The 19,700-nt window shown below is 40.4% G+C and overlaps 1 protein-coding gene across 2 annotated transcripts; it reads right to left on the bottom strand.

Moving 5' to 3' along the window:
- Window positions 1-1,253: 1,253 nt before the first annotated feature.
- Window positions 1,254-19,299, bottom strand: naa25 (N-alpha-acetyltransferase 25, NatB auxiliary subunit). Of its 2 annotated transcripts, XM_044175316.1 has the most exons (24): window positions 19,168-19,299; window positions 17,404-17,489; window positions 14,753-14,891; window positions 14,541-14,659; window positions 14,314-14,388; window positions 14,121-14,228; window positions 12,865-12,943; window positions 12,388-12,499; window positions 12,199-12,288; window positions 10,895-11,067; window positions 10,684-10,796; window positions 10,387-10,594; window positions 8,151-8,240; window positions 7,889-8,069; window positions 7,082-7,181; window positions 6,822-6,973; window positions 6,605-6,730; window positions 6,103-6,346; window positions 4,699-4,822; window positions 4,532-4,597; window positions 4,335-4,432; window positions 4,123-4,233; window positions 3,824-3,964; window positions 1,254-2,942 (listed from the first exon to the last, which is right to left on the bottom strand). In XM_044175316.1, exons 1-24 carry the CDS (start codon window positions 19,223-19,225, stop codon window positions 2,820-2,822), a joined length of 2,916 nt encoding a protein of 971 aa, XP_044031251.1. In that variant the 5' UTR covers window positions 19,226-19,299; the 3' UTR covers window positions 1,254-2,819. The 2 variants fall into 2 exon arrangements, with proteins under 2 accessions (XP_044031251.1, XP_044031253.1); XM_044175318.1 differs by lacking the exons at window positions 14,753-14,891; window positions 17,404-17,489; window positions 19,168-19,299 and having other exon boundaries at window positions 14,314-14,449.
- Between the last annotated feature and the right edge of the window lie 401 nt (window positions 19,300-19,700).

Genomic DNA, 19,700 nt, shown 5'->3' on the forward strand with positions numbered 1-19,700 from the left:
TCAGATGAGCGACTGAAGCTGCAGACACTTGAACTTTCTATCAGATCCTGCAAAAAAAAAAAATACGTTTTTGAAATCTCAAAATTTAAGATTAGCTCCAGGAGATTTCAGAGGGGAATTCAAACTACAAATTCAGATAGATGGTTTTCATAGAAAAAATATTTTAGTGCTATTTAATTTTCAACAGAATTCAATCTGCAAGTTGCTCTTTAAGTGTGCAGTAATGGCTAAACTTAATTTAACCAAAGTTAAATTATTGCAGCCTTTATAGCCAGCGGTCAAAATGTGTTTTGTTCCTCACATCAGAGAGAAGTGCTGTACAAATAAATCATGGAGGACAACTTTTTTTGGCTGCAACTAACAATTGTTTTCTCGATGAAATCGATTGGTTTGACTACAAAATGTAAGAAAATAGTGAAAATTGCCCACAGCAATGACTAAAACGATCAATTATCAAAATAGTTGCAGATTCATTTTCTATCCATAAACTCATCGTTGCAGCTCTATAACTTTTTAAATAAAGAAAATTCTAAAAAAAAGGAAATAGAGGTCAAGACATTTCACAACAAAATTCTCACATTTACTTTTTTTTTTAATTTAAAAAAAGCTTTGACATTCCAGTGTTTCTGTTTTCCATTTTCTAACAAAAGAAGCTGGCGAGATGACACTCCAGACTGTCAACCATCATTGTGAACCTCAACAACAACAACAACAACAACACATGTAGTCAGATCACAAACATCTTCTCTCCAGCCACAGATCCATTCAAACAGATGGGCTCCAGTCTTCAAAAAAAAAAAAAAAAAAAAAAAAAGCATTTATTAGCAGATGTGTATGTGATTGTATGCGTATACAAGACTAACAAGAAGGGGGAGGATTCACCATTTACTCACATTTTCACATTGCTCTGCCAAATTCAGAATAAAATAGTAAAACAAAAAAATCCAACTGCACACTACCTGCAGTGCCAGCAGTCGTCCATCAGTGCTCCTCGGTGATATCTGTAAACTATGTCACTGTCGGCTTTTATCTCTGGGTAACTTTCTCATGAGTTATTTATAATAGCAGAAGATGCTTATTTTTCACAAACTGAGAAGATGCTGAAGCCGATGAAACTGTTTTGGTTCATGAGACTTTTTAGGGGGAAGAGGTGATGGTGTCTTAAGTGGGAATGACAAAAACATTAACACAGGACAAATCTCATAGTATCTACTGCAGCTGCTCTTAAAACACACCAATGTCCTCTCACACTGTACTTTGAGAAGGCGCCCTCAACTTTTATTTACAATTAGGTCCAATGTTTGTCTGTGAAACACACCTGTCTGGGTTTGAGCTGTTTACGACAGCTAGCTGCTAACGTAATATTCTACAGAGCTGCATCTTGGCTGAAAATAACTGCCTGTACAATCAGATTTGGGTCAAAGTGGACAAAATCCTCCGAACTAAAACACATACTGTATGCCAAAACATGCATTTCTAGCGTCTGGCTAATTGTAATTTTGTCACTACATACATGGATATCCATGAAAAAGTTCTTGATTGTTCTCTTCACTTGATTAAAATCAAGTGGTTGCATACTGATGCATTTTCACACTGCGACAAAGACTTTCCATGTCTGCAGCGTCAAAGGAAATGATACATTGTGGATGATTTCAGTAGAAAAGTGTTTTTGGTGAACACTCATATTAAGATATTTGCACATGGTCTCTTAAATAATTATAAATCAGTTCAGTCTTATAAGGATTCTGATTATTTGATCCATGCCTGATCTGTTTTTGTGCTGGAACAACTCGATTCCACAACATGACATGTTTAAAAGCACCACTTCTACTAGTATTAAAAAAGAAGAAGAAAGAAAAACAATAGCGGCAGACAATTCAGATATTAAAAAAAAAAAAAAAGTCCTGGATATTTAACTCATCCCATCACTGCTCTTTATAATACTGCAACTACAGAGGTGATTCCACTTTCAGTACCGCGACGACACACAAGATACACAAAGCAAAAAAAAAAAAAAAGTAAAATTTAAAAAAAAATAAAGACCTAGACAAAATAATTCTTGAATGGGAAACGTCAGTCTGAAGGCCTTCTGCAGGTAGCCACGTGTCCATATTTCCATGTGAAGTCAATCAGTTCAATGCAAAATTGTGCCTGTTTGCTCTTGACGGAGAGAAACAGCTGGAAAAGCAGCACATTGTAAGAACTTTCCTCCTTAGTGTTAACAGTCCCAGTGTGTGCGTGTGTGTGTGTGTGTGTGTGTGTCACTTTGTTTTCTGGTGACTCAGAAGAATCCAAGTGAGGAATAAAGAGGAAACATAAGTGAAGAACAAACTGAATAGTGGTTTATTGTGTCTTATATTCTCATTTAGTCAAGGAATTGTGGTAGTTTCTCTTTACTATGTACAATAATTTATTAGATTAGTTCATCTAAAACTGCTTAATCATTTTTCCTAATTTGCTCTACTTTTTCTTTAAAAGGAACATGTCTTCTTTCCTCATTTTCACTTATAATTGCTGTATAAATTCACGAGTTTACTTACAAGCTTGTGTGCTATAAGAGTTGCAAATGTCCCAGAGGTGTGTGTTGAAGTGAAAGAAAAGAAAAAAATAAATCCATGTTGAGAGCTCACAAACGCTCAGTGAGAAATGTGTAGGAAAGGAAGGAGGTCAGTAACGACTGTGTGCTCGGGCGGGTGGAGTCGGGGTTTGTCGGACCAGCAAGGAAAGTATGACTCGCAGGTTAGCTCGTAGGCTGACAGACGGTGGTGATGATGATGGTGCGGGTATAAGTCGTCTTTATTTGGGGTGTGTGATGGTGTTCAGATCTTGAGGTTCTTTATAGTTTCTGCTCTCTTCTTGAGCAGATCTCCCACCTCCTGTAGTGAGCGCAAGTAACTGCTCTGCACCTTGTCCATAGCAGCCTTCATATATGAAGCTTCCTCCTGAAACACATTCACAGAAAAGAAAGAGGGAATCTCAGAGCCCGTCAGCTAATTATGCACGATGTAACATAATATTCTGGCTGTTCCTTCCATTCCAGCCAGGACATCTGCTGACTCAGTACTTCATGTATGTCTAACATTCAGCATTTTGTAAGGTCAATCACCGCCACGGCCGTCACTATCTATTCGAAATTCAAGATTAACTAGTCGATCTGTGATCATTTGTTTGCATTTTTGAACATTTGTCTATGAGAATACGTAGAAATGAATGGGGAGCAAAATCTGTCTGACCCCAGCCGGGGTCTTTCCAAATAATTCGAACAAATTACATGTTAGTTCGAATTAGTTCAAACTTTTTAGATTTTTTGAAAAACGACAGCCCTACTCTCCACACTGACTGGAACCAGCACACCTGCCTATCAAGTCCCAACTGCGCTCATCTGTGATTTGTCAATGCTATGCAGCTTTCAAAAGGGAAACAAGTATGTTACTGATGCCTGTATATTGTCACTTCCCTACATACATTTATGTATTTGACTGAATGCATCCGCATAAAATACAGTAGGGAAGAAGGCGCTTCCAAAATGGCCCAAAAGCAAACATAAAGATCAAGAGTAGTTCCTTCCTTATAAATAATTACATTAATCTGTAGCTTCTGCAAAAATTGAATTCATAAACCATAAAATCAAAGTTGAACAGAGAGTTCTGTTGTGTGTGTACTGTTGTTGATTTGATCAGATGCTTTATAAAATAAATAAATAACTAAAAGCGAGGAGCTTCTAATTGTCTTTATGTTTTTCTTTGATAGAATGAATGTAGACGTGTTCATGAAAATCATGACAGGGGGGAAAGAGAAACTGTTCATGTGCCTGCACACTAACCTGTGGGTATCCATCTAAGGTTAAACTGGCCAGTTTAATGGCTGTCATGCCAGTCTCTTGCCCCTTTATATGCTCCAAAGCCTGGGTAAGAAGGTCCTGCAAGCTCCCCGTCAGCTCCTGGAACCCACACACCACCGCTGGCTACAAGAGACACAAATCATTAGTGGAGGGTTACCTTTAAAGTACCGAGTACTGGTCAGGTCAGCGAGTGAACTATAGGACACTGTGATTCTAACAGATGAGCCCATATATGCACAGATGTATAATAGATGTATAAGAGGAGGATTAAAAAACTGTACCAGAGCTGTGTTTGCATCCTTTTTCTTCTTTTTCTTCTTCTGTAGACTAGTCTTGAGTGGTCGGAGGATCTTGGCACAGTGACTAGCCATCCACAAGACTATGCACGCCGTCTGTGCAGAATAACATTAATATGTTACACCTTCAACACATCAGATCCAGTATAGGTAGGAAATCGTGCGTCTCTCTATGGGTAGAAGCAGAGATGTCTCACCTCAACAAAGAAGATTAGGTTTTCTAATACGGAGGGCCGGGTTTTTAATTTGCTCTCTTTCATTTCCAATAAGTCCCCTTTGCATTTATTCAGTATTTCTGTGGACAGAAAGAGGGAAACATGAAGCATGACAGACGCGGAATAAACCGCTGCAGTTTACTGTGCTAGAGATTTAGAAATCCAGCAAGCTAACTCACCTTGAAGCTGAACTACTAATGATTTGAAACCGTTACAGATCTGGGTTTGAAGCTCTGACGACTCATCTAAGAGGGTAAAAAGAAAGGAGCGTTAAGTATAAAAGCATCAGGCAAAATCAAGGTAGCAGACTCCTGATCTGCTTCATGCTTCTGCCGTCTCTTCTTACCAAGTCCAACAGTCTCCAGCTCCTGCAGGTGGACAGACAGCTGGAGGGCTGCAGCCTGGCACTGACAGCTCCCAATGGACAGAGCTGGGGCCAGGCGGGTGGCAGGTGGTCCCAGGAATGGATACTGCAGCACAACACAAACACCATTACAGCAAAGTACTCCGCACATTTCTAACAGATTTTTATTTTCATTTGAAACCAACACTCGAGTTAAATGAACACACAACTTCTTAATTAGAAATTAGGAGAAAGTTTTAAGAGCGACAAAAGGAGACAAATTATATGTTTAATTAATTCAATTAAATTTTATTTACATAGCGCCAATTCATAACAGAAGTTATCTCATTGCACTTTTCCTAGACTGTACTCTTTATAATGCATTATTGAGCAGCTAATATCCTTAAGTTGTGGCTTTGGGTCCAGGAGTTGGTGGATAAATAAATCCCCTTATGGGCACACATGCAACAATATTCTTGCAATCCAACATTATGAAGCTTTCTAATCTGAGCCCTGCTGCCACTGAGGAAGCTCTTTTCCAGGACAATCCTGTTGTCTGCGGGGCTCTTTAGATTTGGGGCCAGTTCAGGTGAGGCCTGTCTAAAGGACCTTTTTAGAGAAGCTAGTTTTGTCTCCTTTAAACAACCACAGGCCGAGTTTGGCACTCTCCAGTCTAACTTCTTCTGATACCTACAGGTTACAAGTTTTTCTCTCCATCTGTTGAGGCCCTGTGAAACAGATGGATAGAACACCTGAACACTGACCAGTGCAAAAGGGTGTAGTATCCATTTTATAAGAGACAATTCATTCAGCTGCATCTCCTTCCTTAGACCACATTGAGCTGCAGTGGGAAGAGGAAGTAGGCTCACAAATATCACAAATGTTTCGGCAGTTAGCAGTTGGTCTGGTTCATTCCTCATCAATATGCATCAAGCACAGGCTACTACAGTTTAAAGTACTTTATAGGCTCCATCTGACCTGCAGCGGATTGACGAAACTTTCTTTCAGGTGTAGATAAGAATTGTTTTAGATCATTTGACATTTAGATCATGTGACTTTTTGTCACGTCTACGGCTGGAGGATTTTTGGACGGATTTTCTCGAATGTATGTGGCACAGTTTTTGACGGTCCCCAAGGACTTAAAGATCACTGCTAACCAAGCTGTGATTGTGGGCTTTTCTACACTGCTCAACTGATTTTCCTCAGATGGAGACAGACTGCACCACCATCTCATTAACGCTGGCTGGAGGATGTAATGATACACCTCAATCTCGAAAAGCTAAAGCATACTACACAAAGCTCAACCAGAAAGCTTTATAAGATCTGGCAACTTTTTATGCCCCGATTTCAAAATTGGACAAATCCCCATGAATGTGTGAAGTGTTTTTTTGAACATGTTAAACATACCTGCATGCATTTTTCTGCTATCTGAGCGGCTGTCTGTAGAGTCTGGTTGAGCTGGGAGAGCAGGCTGCTAAGGACCGAGGTCTTGTCTCCGACTCCGTTCTCATTGGTCATCTCCGAGTTTTGTTGCGAGGGTGTGTGTCCCAGCGCAGCCAAAGAGGTGAGGAGGCGAAGTGTTAGAGAGCGTATTCTCAGCCAGACAGACTCTTCCTCTAGAGACCGACGCCGGTGCTCGTCAGTTAACTGTCTGTGAAAGGAAGAGAGCGGGTCGCTTAGGGAGTTCATTTCATCAACAAAAACAATGATGAAAATTATTCATAATGACCTTTATTGTACAATGAATATGAGACTAAACTAAATAAAAGGCAACCTTTGAAAACAAAAAAAACTATGACAAAATGTATTACAATTTTTCTCAAGATCTGGTGCCAAAATTAACACTTGCTTCGGATACGAGGGCTTGTCAGCGACCACATGTGCCTCTGTTTCTGCAAAGATTTTATACCTCTCTTTAGGGTCCCAGCTGGTAAAAACAGTAAGGTCTCGGTTGTCCCTCATACTATCCCAGGGGATGTCATCCTCCTCTGCAGACAAAGACATGGCCTTCACACTCTCCTCCAGACTCAACACACTGGAAGAAAAATATAAACATCTAAAATGAAGAATTCAACTCCACAGCACAACCTGCTATAATTTAGTGCCTGTTTTGAGTATATTCTCACATATCTGCCTCAAGGAACAGGTCCAGCAGCATCCTCTCAGTGCGGACCTGAGCAAAGTGCAGCGATTGGTTCAACCTGTTCCTGAGAGCAATGAACTCTGGGATTTTCTCAAACGCTCCGTACTTATACGCCTGGATGATATACTCTGAGGTCTGGTGGGAGGAAAAATTTAATAAAATTAGAAACATAAGAACAAGTGACCCTGGCTTTTAAAGTGTTAAATCTATGAGAAATTAAATCACAAAGTGGGATAGACTTACATCTTTCTGGTTAGAGTGGAAAAACCTGAGGGAGAAATTACAGGACTGGGAGGCTGCAGCAAACTGACCCAATGACTCAGCATAGCGTGTTAACAGAAACCTGAAAATAAAAAAGCATTTTTATACTCAAATCTCTTGCTGTTAATAGTAAACAGTTGGTCTGGGCTCGTATGTATCAAGCGTCACAAAGAAATCAGTCTTAGCTGGCCAGAAAATCCGGTTTTAAGGGGCCTAGGAATAAAAGTATCAACTTCCTTAATTTAGGTAATCACTCCTATCTGTGCTGATATTTAGGAGAGCTCCAGAGCTGTCCTAACCTGTTAGGGGCTGCCAGGCATAAAAATAAAAATAAATAAATAAATAAAATAAAATTAAAAAAAATTAAAAAAAAATAATTTCCCCCAGTTTACTGGCTCTTTTTAATTGTATGTATATTTATTTTTATGCCAGCGGCTTGCCAGTGTTTCCTTACAGCCTAATGCTTTGGTAAATATCATTAGGAGGATTAAGCACTTAAATTATTTTTGCATAAATAACCTAGATAGCTTAGTCACCTATACTATTTGTCTGTTCACATAAAGCCTACATGTTATAAATGTTTTTGTCCCCCCCTTTGAATTTTACCATTATCTAGTTCTCCAGACTGGAGGAACTATAATAGGTCATCATCATGTCTACTTTGCAGCTGTGGCGTCACTGTTTTACGACACTCTAATCCTGCTGAAAGTCAGCATAGGAGGCTTCATCAATAACTCTTGATGAATACAGGCACAGATGCAATTAAAAGGTAGCTGTTTATGTACTGACCCTATGGTGTCGTGCTGTACATGCTTGGCGTCCAGGCTGGAGTAAAGGTCCACTACAGGCTCAAAGGCTCCCAGGTGACAGTAGAGGAGCAGCAGCAGCAGCTTGAACTGTGCGTTGGAGGGACTGTAAGACAGACCCTCCTGGAGGACACCCAAACTCTGCCACACCATGTTCTCATCCCCTACAACACACAGAGCGACACATTTAGAGACATCTTCACTGAAACGGGGACAGATCTGGAATAAGAGAAAGAAAAACTCACCAGTGTCCTTCCATAAGTCAATGTATACATGAGCTGCCATGAGACAATACATATCAGAAAACTGCAGCTCGGTCTTCAGAGCGTTCTTCCCTGTTAAACAGAGATAAGCAAGTCAAAACAAACTAATGCAGTAACTGTTCACAGGAAAGGATCAGTGATAAAACCGTTTTATACCAGTTCCAATGAGATACCTGCGTTTCGGTACTGACACCAAAACACACCTTATTTTGAGGATTATAAACCTTTTTCTACAAAACCCCTATTTATATCTAACAAAATAAGCCAAACACTTAAACGCATCAGTGTTTACTTGTCCCTTAACGCAAAACAGTTGTACGAGAACTTTGCTTATATAAAATAGGGTAAAATTAGCAAAATTATGATTTAAATAAGGAACTAGCATTCAATGACAACTTCTAAATCTTGCAGTACTCAAACATTACTGAAGTAACCCATCTTGTTGAAATAATTCACTTTTACACCTTAAAAATACACTTGTGTTTACCTCAGACCGCAGCTTGAGGCGCAAACACGCTATCTGAATCTTGTTTCCATCCCAAAGGAAGACATTTATTGTACATGTATGAATACTGGAGGCTTACCCTCACTTTGATCATAACTACAACATACCTAACACCAACACCAAACTTAACCAAAAACCAAGTCTTAACCCTACAACAAATTGCTTACCGTATGAGCTTTATGTCCCAAATGGAAGGTTATGTCCTCAAAATGTGTGAGTGAAATCAGATTTTGTCCCCACAATGTGATTAATACAAGTACACACACATCCTGACAGTGTTTGACAAACATGCTGCTACTCGAACTGCCAGCCAACATCTGAGTTGTATAACACAGGTGTTTCGAACAAGGTTTAAAAATCTGATGTCAAGTGCTAATGCTGCCAGATGTTTAGTGACCAGAAAGACAGAAACCCTGCTCCGTGCTCTTTCCATATGCAAATGTGTGGCTACATAAACAAGTGCATGCAACAGAAACAACATTGCCACACTTGCTTTGCATGTGAATGGCTTACTGAAAACCTTATGATTTTGGCTTGTAGAGTTGCTGGGCTTCTCAAAAGGTGTAAAACACGGGACAACTCATCAAAACATTTGCTATGGATCGGGGTTAGATGTACATGGAAAATGTCAGGTGGACTGGGCCCTAACAAACTGAACAAAGGTAATCTGGTCTGATGAATCCCTATTCCAGCTGCACCACCACCACAATGGCAGATTTATGGTGTGGCATCAACAACATGGACCCGTCATGCATGGTTACAACTACATAGGCTGGTCTGGGAGGTGTAATGTAGCTGCCATGCACAGGGTCCATTAACACCTGTAGACCAACACCTGGATGCCAGAGCACACATCACAGCAGACCAGCTTTATCAACGCACGGCCATTCGTGTACCACAAGACAATGATGGGTACTTTCAGCAAGCCGATGCTCCCTGTCAATCCTCCCTATTTTACAAGAATGGATATATCAATCCCACTGAACACGGTTGCATGGTCAGATTTAACACAAAGGTTGGTGCAGGTGCCCCATAGCCCCTTTCCAGAAGGGACTAGGGAGGGGAATTTCTTTTATGGTTTATTGATATTTAAACTAGAGTGGGCAAAGAAGAGAAAGAGGAAACAGCGATGGAGAGCGCGAGCGGAAAAAAAACAAACAAAAAAGAGAAACATAGTAAAATAACTAGAAAACACTATTTTGCATTTACATGTCTTCCTTTCTACCTCTGAATATCTCCTGTCTAACATCCATGGAAACATCATTCAACAGTAAATTATTAAAAGCAACATGTTGACTCTGTTGTTGTCTCATCACGTGCAAATAAAGTGCATCTAAAAGAAGCCATTGCTTTCTTTTATCAGTATAATTTGCCAAAACTTCACAGTTCTCCAGATGCTGTGGAAACGCAAACAATGTGCAAAGGGGGCGTTTAGTTCCTGGGTAGAAAAATACTATCACTGATTTACTGCCATGATGATGAATTGCTGCTGTTTTAAAGCAAATGTGGTAATGTACAAGGGCTTCCATTTTTCTGGAAACACGTTGCTTTTAGACTTTGTTGTTAAAGAAGTCGCAAATCTGTCTGGTTTGCTCGTGTTTACGACAAGATTTTATGCCTCTTTGCTCCATGTACAATCTGATGATCCTGAACAAATGTCAATGCCAAAAGATCTAAGAATGAATAATAAAAAATAAAAAAAAGTGTTCTTACCAAACTTGAGTCCATGACGATAGTGGGCTTTGAGCTCCGTGATAAGCCGCAGTTTTCCATCCACGTCAAGAGAGTGATGCAGCCCAAGTGCTCGACTCAGCTGACACACACACAAATGCCTCTGTAGCGCTTTGGTATCCTCTGGAAAAGCAAATCCCTCCTCTCCCTGCTCCCCCAGTGGAACCGCTTCACTCAGACGGTTAATGAACTAAAAGTTGACGAGAGAAATGGGTTTCACAGCCCAACCCTTCGCTTCACAAGAGTCAGTTCAACAATACTGCTGTAACTCGGTCTTACCTGAACATGTTGATCAGAAGAGAGCAGATGGAGGTATATTTTTAGGTCGGTGATGCAGCAGGGTTTGTCTCCAAACTTCCCAAAGAACTGCACCATTAGCTCTAAAGGCTCACCTGTTTAAAGCCACATAAAGTCACATAAAAACGCTAAAGCACCTCGCAAAGGGTGAAACTCAAGAAGGGAGCAAAAGCAACTGATCCATGTGTTTTACCTAGCAGGCGTTCTTCAGGGCAGCCCCTGTCTCTCAGTCTGTGCATTAATTCAAGCCGAGCTAAATAGGGTCCTCTGAGTGAACGAGAGTCTTTGCCGTCCTCCCCTTTTATTCTCTCTTCCACAAACCTCACCACTTCAGCCACAGTGTGATGTACCGAACCCTCCGAACAGCTGGAGACAGACAGAGAGACACAGATCAGTGCTGAATAATTATTAATTATATTTATCTATTTTGTAAATAATTATTTTCTCCTGCTGCCCTCCCAAATTTAGAGGTAAACAACAGAACAGCACTACAGGAGCTCACAGAGACTCAAGGACAACTCAGCAGGTTGAATACTTGTAGGCACTAGGCTTGGGCGGTATCTATTTTTTCATACCTTCCTGACATTTCACCGGGGTATAAGGTATATGATGGCATTCGTGAAAAAATACACACAAAAAACCCCCGTAAAAGCTGAGCTGCTGGTGATATAAGTCATTGTAGCATGTGTAACATTGTCTACCTACAATGCAGTGTGTCTAATATGCAATTAGCCTTCTTACACAAGTCTTGCAGGGTTTAAATACTTATGGCCCATAGAATAATCAATAGACAGGAAATAAGCGCTCTTCTTCGATAGATTCTTGCTGGAGAAATATCGCCCTGGCCCGTGCCGTTTCTATTTTAACCGGCGCAGCTTTTCTAGCTTTTACAGTACGGGTGCCGCCAGAAAGCTCATGCGTTGTAAAATCATCTCACGTGATACTACTCAGCCAATCAACTCTGTACATTCCGATAAGCATTGCGCTCATTACATACCCACTCAAATCCGAACTGAGCGTACAGAAAATAAACGATCTAAGAGCCAATATGATTGATCCACCAGAAAGAGGACTGTCTGTATCATATATATACACCATATCATACCGTCGGGATTTCTAAATACCCTGGTATACCATAATACATTGATAACGCCCAAGACTAGCAGGCAGAGGGTGTTCTAAACCCGTGTTATCTGGTTGAAGGATGAGCTCTGTAGCCACCTTGTTCCCAAGACCAGCATATTGCTGTGGGCAGGAAATAAGAGTGGATTTAAACCAACTATCTGACATCGATGAAGGCCAGATGGGCGAAATGTTTTGTCTTGAATACAGTGACTTTTAAGCATTCAGCTCGACTCTCACCTGCCGTTATCAAGGGGTTAAGTTAGAGTACTGACACAGAAGTGCCTGTGAACACGCACTAGATCCTGACCAATATATCAGCAGGCAGATTTATAGTTTGCAGTAGTTTCCCTTAAAAAACTCCTTTGTACTCACTGTTCGCCTTCTTCTGGCGGGCTCCACGACTGATCAATCAGGTGGAAGAGAGAGTCAAAGTAGGAGGGATAGAACTGCCAATCATCAGGACTAGAAACAGAAACACACAGGTTTGTAGCTTGTGCTTATCTGTAGTTATTCTAATGTTCACACAAGTGTCTTAAAAGGCAGGTGTGAGCCTATACTCACTTTTTGAGTAGCAGCTTGTGGGCCAAGGCGTTACACTCCGGCCAGCGTTGTAGTCTCTGGTAGAGCATCATACACTTGTTTTCTCTGCTCTGCAGCTCACTGGTCAGCTTCTCTGTGGAAGATACACAAATATAAAAAGGTGAGGACCGCATCTGTATGATTTGTGTACTGTCTTGAAAATGCTATTGCTAATTCTATGTCTTACTGTCCTATATTTGTATTTCTTAACCTGCCACTTCATTGATTTTAGAACTTCTTGCCAAAAGGACTGCATTTGAAACACTAGCACATTTACAGAGATGCTGATTAATGTGCATTGTCCAAGTAAAGACAATGAACTGAAAATGATATGACATAGTATATACTACTCACTAACAAACCCTGTGAGTGATGAAACATGGAGGAAATGTTTTCGATTTTGATGATCTTTCAGGGTTTACAAGTACAGAAACAGAAGAACACACACAAGACACCTACCCCCAAGTGGGCCCCTGATCACTTTGAGAGCCTCTACACACTTTCCCAAACGCTCCAGGATCATAAAATACAGCTGCACCTACAGTCACACAGAAAAAGCCAGAAACAACTGTAAATAGTACCAGCAACTCTCACAATTATCTGTTTGTCTGGTAGTTTTAGCCCGAATATAAAGAAGATTTTTTTTTTCTTTCTGGAAATTACATTTGAAAAAGTGGGGCTCGTATTATATTTGAAGACTAAACATTTGTGTTTTCACAACATCAGATATTCTTTTTGAATGGAGAGTGTACCTGTGTAACACCAATCTACATAAGAGTGTTGCATTATGGGTTGTTTGTAGCCTTATTGTTGCTAGGCTAGTGAGTTTCTTCAAGTCTGTTTACTACGTGTCTTTTAGAGTTAATCAGCCCTAAAAGTGTTTATGAAGCCACGTTTAACCTACAGGAGTTTCTGACGGTTCGTGTGACACGTTCTGCCGCCACGGAGGAAATAAATTCCTGATCTGAGAAAACGAATCGAAAGCATCAAACATCTGCAGAAACGGACCAAATCATCTCTCAAGCTTTCCAAGAATTACTGCTGATTGTCATGAAGAGGAGCTCAAAAAGACAGACAAAAATCACTCAGAAAGGAGAGAGTGAGTATGTGACTGATAGACAAGCAACACAAAAAGGGAATTTACATTCTGCTTTAAGGGAAGTATTTCATGTTTCACTTTTACCAGGTTTCAAGGATGAGGACTCGTCTCCTCGGGGAAACTTTCCCAACAGGATTAGCATGAAAGTGTTTTATATCTTCAAAGAGACTTTTGTCTTTTGATTGTCTTATAATCAGGGTTCTCTTATATTCGGGCCAATATGGTAATTTCCTAACTTTCATATATGTTTACAATCTATCTATTAATTTGCCATCCTGAGTGTCCATACTGTAATTTTACTATGTTGGTTTATTCTGTACACACGACATCTACTGCATGTCTGTCTGTCCGAATCAGAACAGAGGCTCTGTTGTATGCTGTACAGATTGTAAAGCTCTTTGAGGTAAATTTGTGATATTGGGCTGTATAGATAAAACTGACGAGACCTGCCTAAACTTTAAAATGGAGAAAATTAAACTAAATGTAAAACTGCATAACAAACCCCATACCTAAGACATCTAAAACTGAATCTAAATGTTAAAAATGCAGTTTTCATGGGGTGCAGAGTTCAAATAACATAACATGAATGTTAAGGTCATGCAGACATCTTACTCACCTCTGCTTCTGCTTCAATCTTCTCCTCCTTGACCATTTTCTCCACCATGCGTTCAGCCAGAGGCAGGAACATAGTTTGGGCCAGTTTTTCATCTTGTGCTGAGATGGCCTAAACAACAAACACATGCGTTATTTTTTCAGAATAATAATATTTAGGGAATGTGAATGTCTGTGTCGTAAAAGCCGGCCCATACCTGCATCACCAGACTCATGACAGACCAGAAGTAATACGGATTCTTGGGTACGATTTTATACAAGGCCATTCCTGCCTGTAAAGGGGCGAAGATGCAGTCGTCAACATCCTCTTCATTATTCTGATTATGTGTCCATCTTTTTAATTACCAGTGGAGCACAAAAGCCACAGCTGTTAGTCATGTGTGTTTGCATGTTTATATGCAAGTGTGGACGTGAGCTTTCTCACCTGCTGCATCTTCTTGTACTCCCCCACACGGGCGTAAGCCATGAAGAGGTGAGAGTGATACTCCTCGCTGAGAGGAACCTTCTTCACTGCAGCTTCATACAGCTTGGTGACCAACTCCGCTGTGAACGACAGGCACAACATTTAACATGCAGTCATTCCAGTATTATTACCATTGTGTGTGTGTGTGTGTGTGTGTGTGTGTGTGTACTCACGACGATGCATCTCCCTGTACAGTATGGTCAGAGCTTGTAGAGAGTTGTCATCAGTGGGCTCTAGAGTGGCCACTTCCTGGGCCAAAGTGAAAGCTTCATCCTGCTTTCCAGTCCTCTGAAGGCCAATAGCCTTCAGGACCTGAAAGGAGGAGGAAAGATAGAAATAAGGAGTTACAGATGGAACAGTAGAGAGACAGAAACAACACAGTAAGAGGATGTTAGCTACATAGTTCAATAGCCCGACTTCCCCAGAAAATGAAGTTCAGGTAATCACAGACTGAGTGTGAATTTGGTTGTGTGTACCTCACTGGCCACCTAATTATTTAAAGCATTATAAATTATCAATGTTTCTCCCTGCGAGCAACTCACAAAGAAGGATAAGACAGACACAAAATCCTCACATTTAATCATTTATGGAGTTTCTCACAATGGTTTTTGTGGTCTGACGTTGGGCTGCATCTGAAATCAATCACGATTAATTGTCACGTCAGATTCTCTGTCCTCACAGTGGGCCTCTTATTTATTCTTTGTACTGAACAATAAACAGAATCATAGACTGTGACTCTGAGTAACATGAATTTAAGTTAGTTAAGAACCCTTTTAGGCATTTGTTTCACATTTCTTGTGACTATTAAAGTAAGTGATATTATGAATAGATTAACACTCTTATGGCTTCTGTTATCTCATTACATCTGCAGGTGTTGTAGGGTATGTAGTGACATTATTTAAGCAAAAGCTTGTGTTAACAGACTAATGTGTCGAAAACATCCTGCCTGCAGTCTGTGGTTGAGAAGCACCACAGGGCCAACGTTGTAGCCAACTTCAGGGTTAACCCTCCGTCACTATACCAGCTGCTGGTAAACAAATCTCTGAAACTGTGCTTAGTCCTTGAGGTGCTGTAGCATTTAATGTGACCAACTGTAGTTCAAACTCTACGGTCACTGTTGGATCCACAGCTCACGATGACTGACGGCAACTGGTTCTAACTTTGGGATAGATGTGATTTGTTGTACTTTCAGATGCATTCAAAAAGGAGTAAGCTACAATCTGTATGTAGGAATTCATTTATTGAACATACAGACAACTTAAATTAGGTCAGTCAGAGACTCATAATGCCGCTTTTGAGCAATCTAGTCTGAGTTCTGCTCTCCAAACTTAGTGCTCTAGTTTATCCCAGCCTGGGGTTTGGGGTTGAGAATGGGTTCTCAACTGAAACTGGTCCAAAATGTACAATATGGGGATTCATAAAAATCCGATTGTGCTTATTGATTCTGTCTACATTGCTAGTTCCACATGCATAAACACACATTATTATAGAGTATATTTTCTGACTATTACCTAAACTTTCTGCCCTTGAAATACTAGATAGTTCTACCTTTTCAGGTCTCTAGAAAATATTAAAATTAAACAATCTGTGAAAGGAAAAATCCATCTTTGGTTTAACTGCTCATAGCTCAGGCATGCAACCCGTATGTAAGATGTCATAAGTAGACATTTATCATGCTTAAAAGAGTCATACAGTCAGTTAAAAAAGGTAGAAACCGTTGAACTAGGGCTCTCAATGTAGTAAGACAAAAAAGAAAACATTTAATCTACTCATTCTTACAATAATCCTTAACTTTTGGGAGACCTTACATAATGTTCAACAAATCTTCATTGTGAAGACAGCAAAAACAATACAGGTTAAAATGTCCATGTGACTAATGGCAGTCTAACACAGTTAGGATGTGAGCACAGTTACAATTATCTGTCTCTGAATTTCTTTTAGGTCATGAATGGTAATATCAGGCAGTACAGGGTAACTTCCAGATGATCAACTCATTGTCGATATTGACAAGCAGCTATGTTCAGCGGGCTTACATCGACAGCCCAGCACAAAGTGTGCACACAGAGGAGGGGCTTTTCACAGACGGGCTGCCAATGTGTCAGTGTGTGTGTGTGTGTGTGTGTGTGTGTGTGTGTGTGTGTGTGTGTGTGTGTGTGTGTGTGAGTGTGTGTGTGTGTAAGTGAGAGAGAGAGAGAGGAGCAAGGAGGGGCTGAGCGAATCAATGCACTGCGCACAGCTCTACAAAGAAATAAGATTTTACACATTTTAAATTGTCAAAAAAAGAAAAAGAAAAAGACAAATCAATATGTGGCGGCCAATGTTGGTATTGTAGTGGGTTGCACAAATAAATCAATGTATGGGAAACACTGGGTGTTGGTGACAGCAGGGTGGCCATCAGGTCACAGGTTTGACCCCTGCAGCACCAGCATCTGTTCATCCCTGTCCTTGAGCAAACTGCTCTGCTGTTTACTAGTTGGTGAAATGTGTACGTGTGTTTCTCTTAAAACAATCTCAGACATTTATACAAAGAGGGAGAGAGATTATGACTGTATGTTATAAAACAGCTGACATGTCCTATAATAATAATAATAATAATAATAATAATAATAATATGTGGAGATATGCAGTAGGTGAGAAAGTGATCAGAGAGCACCACTTTGAAGGGCTACATCAGTGCACTAGTAACTGTTTAATATGCACAGCTTCCAAAAAGAAATGTGTATTTTCTTAGATCATGTAGACTGTATGCCAACAGTGGAAGAGGCTTCGTAGAAAACAAACACAACTCAACACTTTCAGTGAGAATTGCCCCTTAGTCACCCACCTTGGCACAGTGCAGGTCCTTATGTTTCTTCAGCAGTTTATCTGCCTGCTGTATTGCCATTTTATTGTTGCCATTATCAAGGTAATCTGGGGAAACACAAGGGACAACATTATTATATTAATGATGGTGATCCTAAATGTTAGACTTGAATTCATCACACATGTAAGTTTGAATGCAATGGGCAATAGTAGTAGTAGTAGTAGTAGTAGTATTGGTAGTAAAACACCAAACATTATATGGTTCCAGCTTCTTAATTGTGAGGATTGGCTGCTTTTCTTTGTTTTATGTGACGGTAAACTGGAAATTTTTGGGTTCTGGACTGTTGGCCAGACAAAACAAGCAATCTGAAGACATTAACTTGGGTTTTATATAACTGTAATAGACATTTTTTGCTATTTTGTAGCATTTTTTTGACCAAATGATTAACCTGTTAATTGAGAAAATAATCAGCAGATTAATGGATAATGAAAATAATTGTTAGCTGAGATATTTATATATGTATTTCTGAATGGTTGGTAAATGTGGAAGTATGTGCATCCAGTCACACACAAACAGAGACACTTCAGTTCAGCCTCTTCAGGACAGCTGGGTGCCAAAATTAACTGTGCCTGACAGTACACTGTGATTATGTCATGTCTATTCTCTCTGTTCAAACTGTCATCACAGAAGAACCAAAAGTTGACGAAAATCTACAGAAATTTGAGTAAAATTGACATATATCGCTTGGCCTAGATTCAGGGTTGATAAGTTCATGGTCTGCTGCCAAACTAAGCAGCCCTGAAGCTCCAGCCATGGATGAAAAGTGGAAAGACATAGCTTACTTATTTATGGTTTTCAAACTACACTTTAATTTCACTGCAGCTACAGAGTAGAAACCTCACTGCCGCTCAATGCTTTGACCAAGTTCCCAACAAAACCTGTTCATTCTCAGTTTAGTAGATCCGTAAAATACAGTAACATTTCGGCCAATACAAAGTAACAAAGTATAAAACAACTGCTAAACAGGTGGAATTCCTGGTAGTTTTTATTCTCACCACAAAAACACAGTGAATAGCCATTATTTCCGTTATTTAGCAGCTCACTGTTCAGCCTGTATGAGGTCCGTGAGCTGTGACAGCTCCATGCTAGCAAGCTAGCTAGCTACCTCTCATGTTAGCTTGAAGCATTGTCCTTACACTATTATGAACCTAATGCTAGCTGGAAGCTAACCGTGAAACATTTAGCTACCTACAGATTCAGACTGGACGCCGACAGGACTGGAAATACCTGTCAACTTGAGGCACACAACTGGCACTAATAAAACAACTTTTCTTTTTTAACATACATACAGTTGCAGCAGGTCCATGGGCTGCCTGGCTAGCTGACACATTAGCAAGCTAGCTAGCTGTCAAATAGCGACCGTTAGCAAAAGGAGAAAACACTTCGACTTTGAGAATGAGCCAAACCGGACGACGAACATTTCCGGACCACTCAATGCTATAACACCTCCGAGAATATCTACAGGTTTTACACAGGGAAACACGGTTTCATCCGGAGACCCGTGGCAGCCGTGTCCTACCCCGGCTCGGTGGCAGACCGGGTAAGGTGCACTGTCATTGGGCGCTGCAGGCAGCAGAGTCCGTGGTTGGAGCTGATGGGGCCGCATCGATGCCCCCCCCGACTCCAACACCTTCTACTTTAAACACATGCACCGGTACAGAGCACAAGAATATTTACCAAACCTCCAAACACGCATAAACATGTAACTCCCCATTGAGTCCTTACCGTATATGGGTCTGAGTCTCCTGTCGTTGGGGTCTTGCACATGGCCTCTCGCCGCCATGGTGGAGTTTACCTGCTGGGTTAATGTTCACGCATGCGTACTGCGAGCTGCCTGTAGGAGCGATTAAAGGATTTTTCTTCTAGCTGAAACTGTCATTATCTGTCCACCGGCTTACATGTATGCATGCATATGTACTGCAAGTCAACACGCAGCCCTGTTTAAACTTAAAGATCCTCTTCAGGCGTTTGTTTAAGACACGTAAAAAATACTCCGCTTGGAGTAATACTTTGTCTGATATGTTTGTTTTTTTAACTGCACAAAAAGTTTCATTACCTGGATAAAAAATCTTAAAAATAGCTCTCTCCTCCATCCGCATTGAGAAATCCAGATTGCAGTGGTGGAGAGAAAGTACATTTACTCAATTCAATTCAGTTCAGAGGCTTTATTAAGCTCTGTACTGTACTTAAGTACAATTTTGAGGTATTTCCATTTTATGCTACTTTATACATCTACTCCACTGCAATTTGGAGGCAAA

This window comes from Siniperca chuatsi, linkage group LG18, assembly GCF_020085105.1.
Source record: "Siniperca chuatsi isolate FFG_IHB_CAS linkage group LG18, ASM2008510v1, whole genome shotgun sequence".
NCBI lineage: Eukaryota > Metazoa > Chordata > Actinopteri > Centrarchiformes > Sinipercidae > Siniperca > Siniperca chuatsi.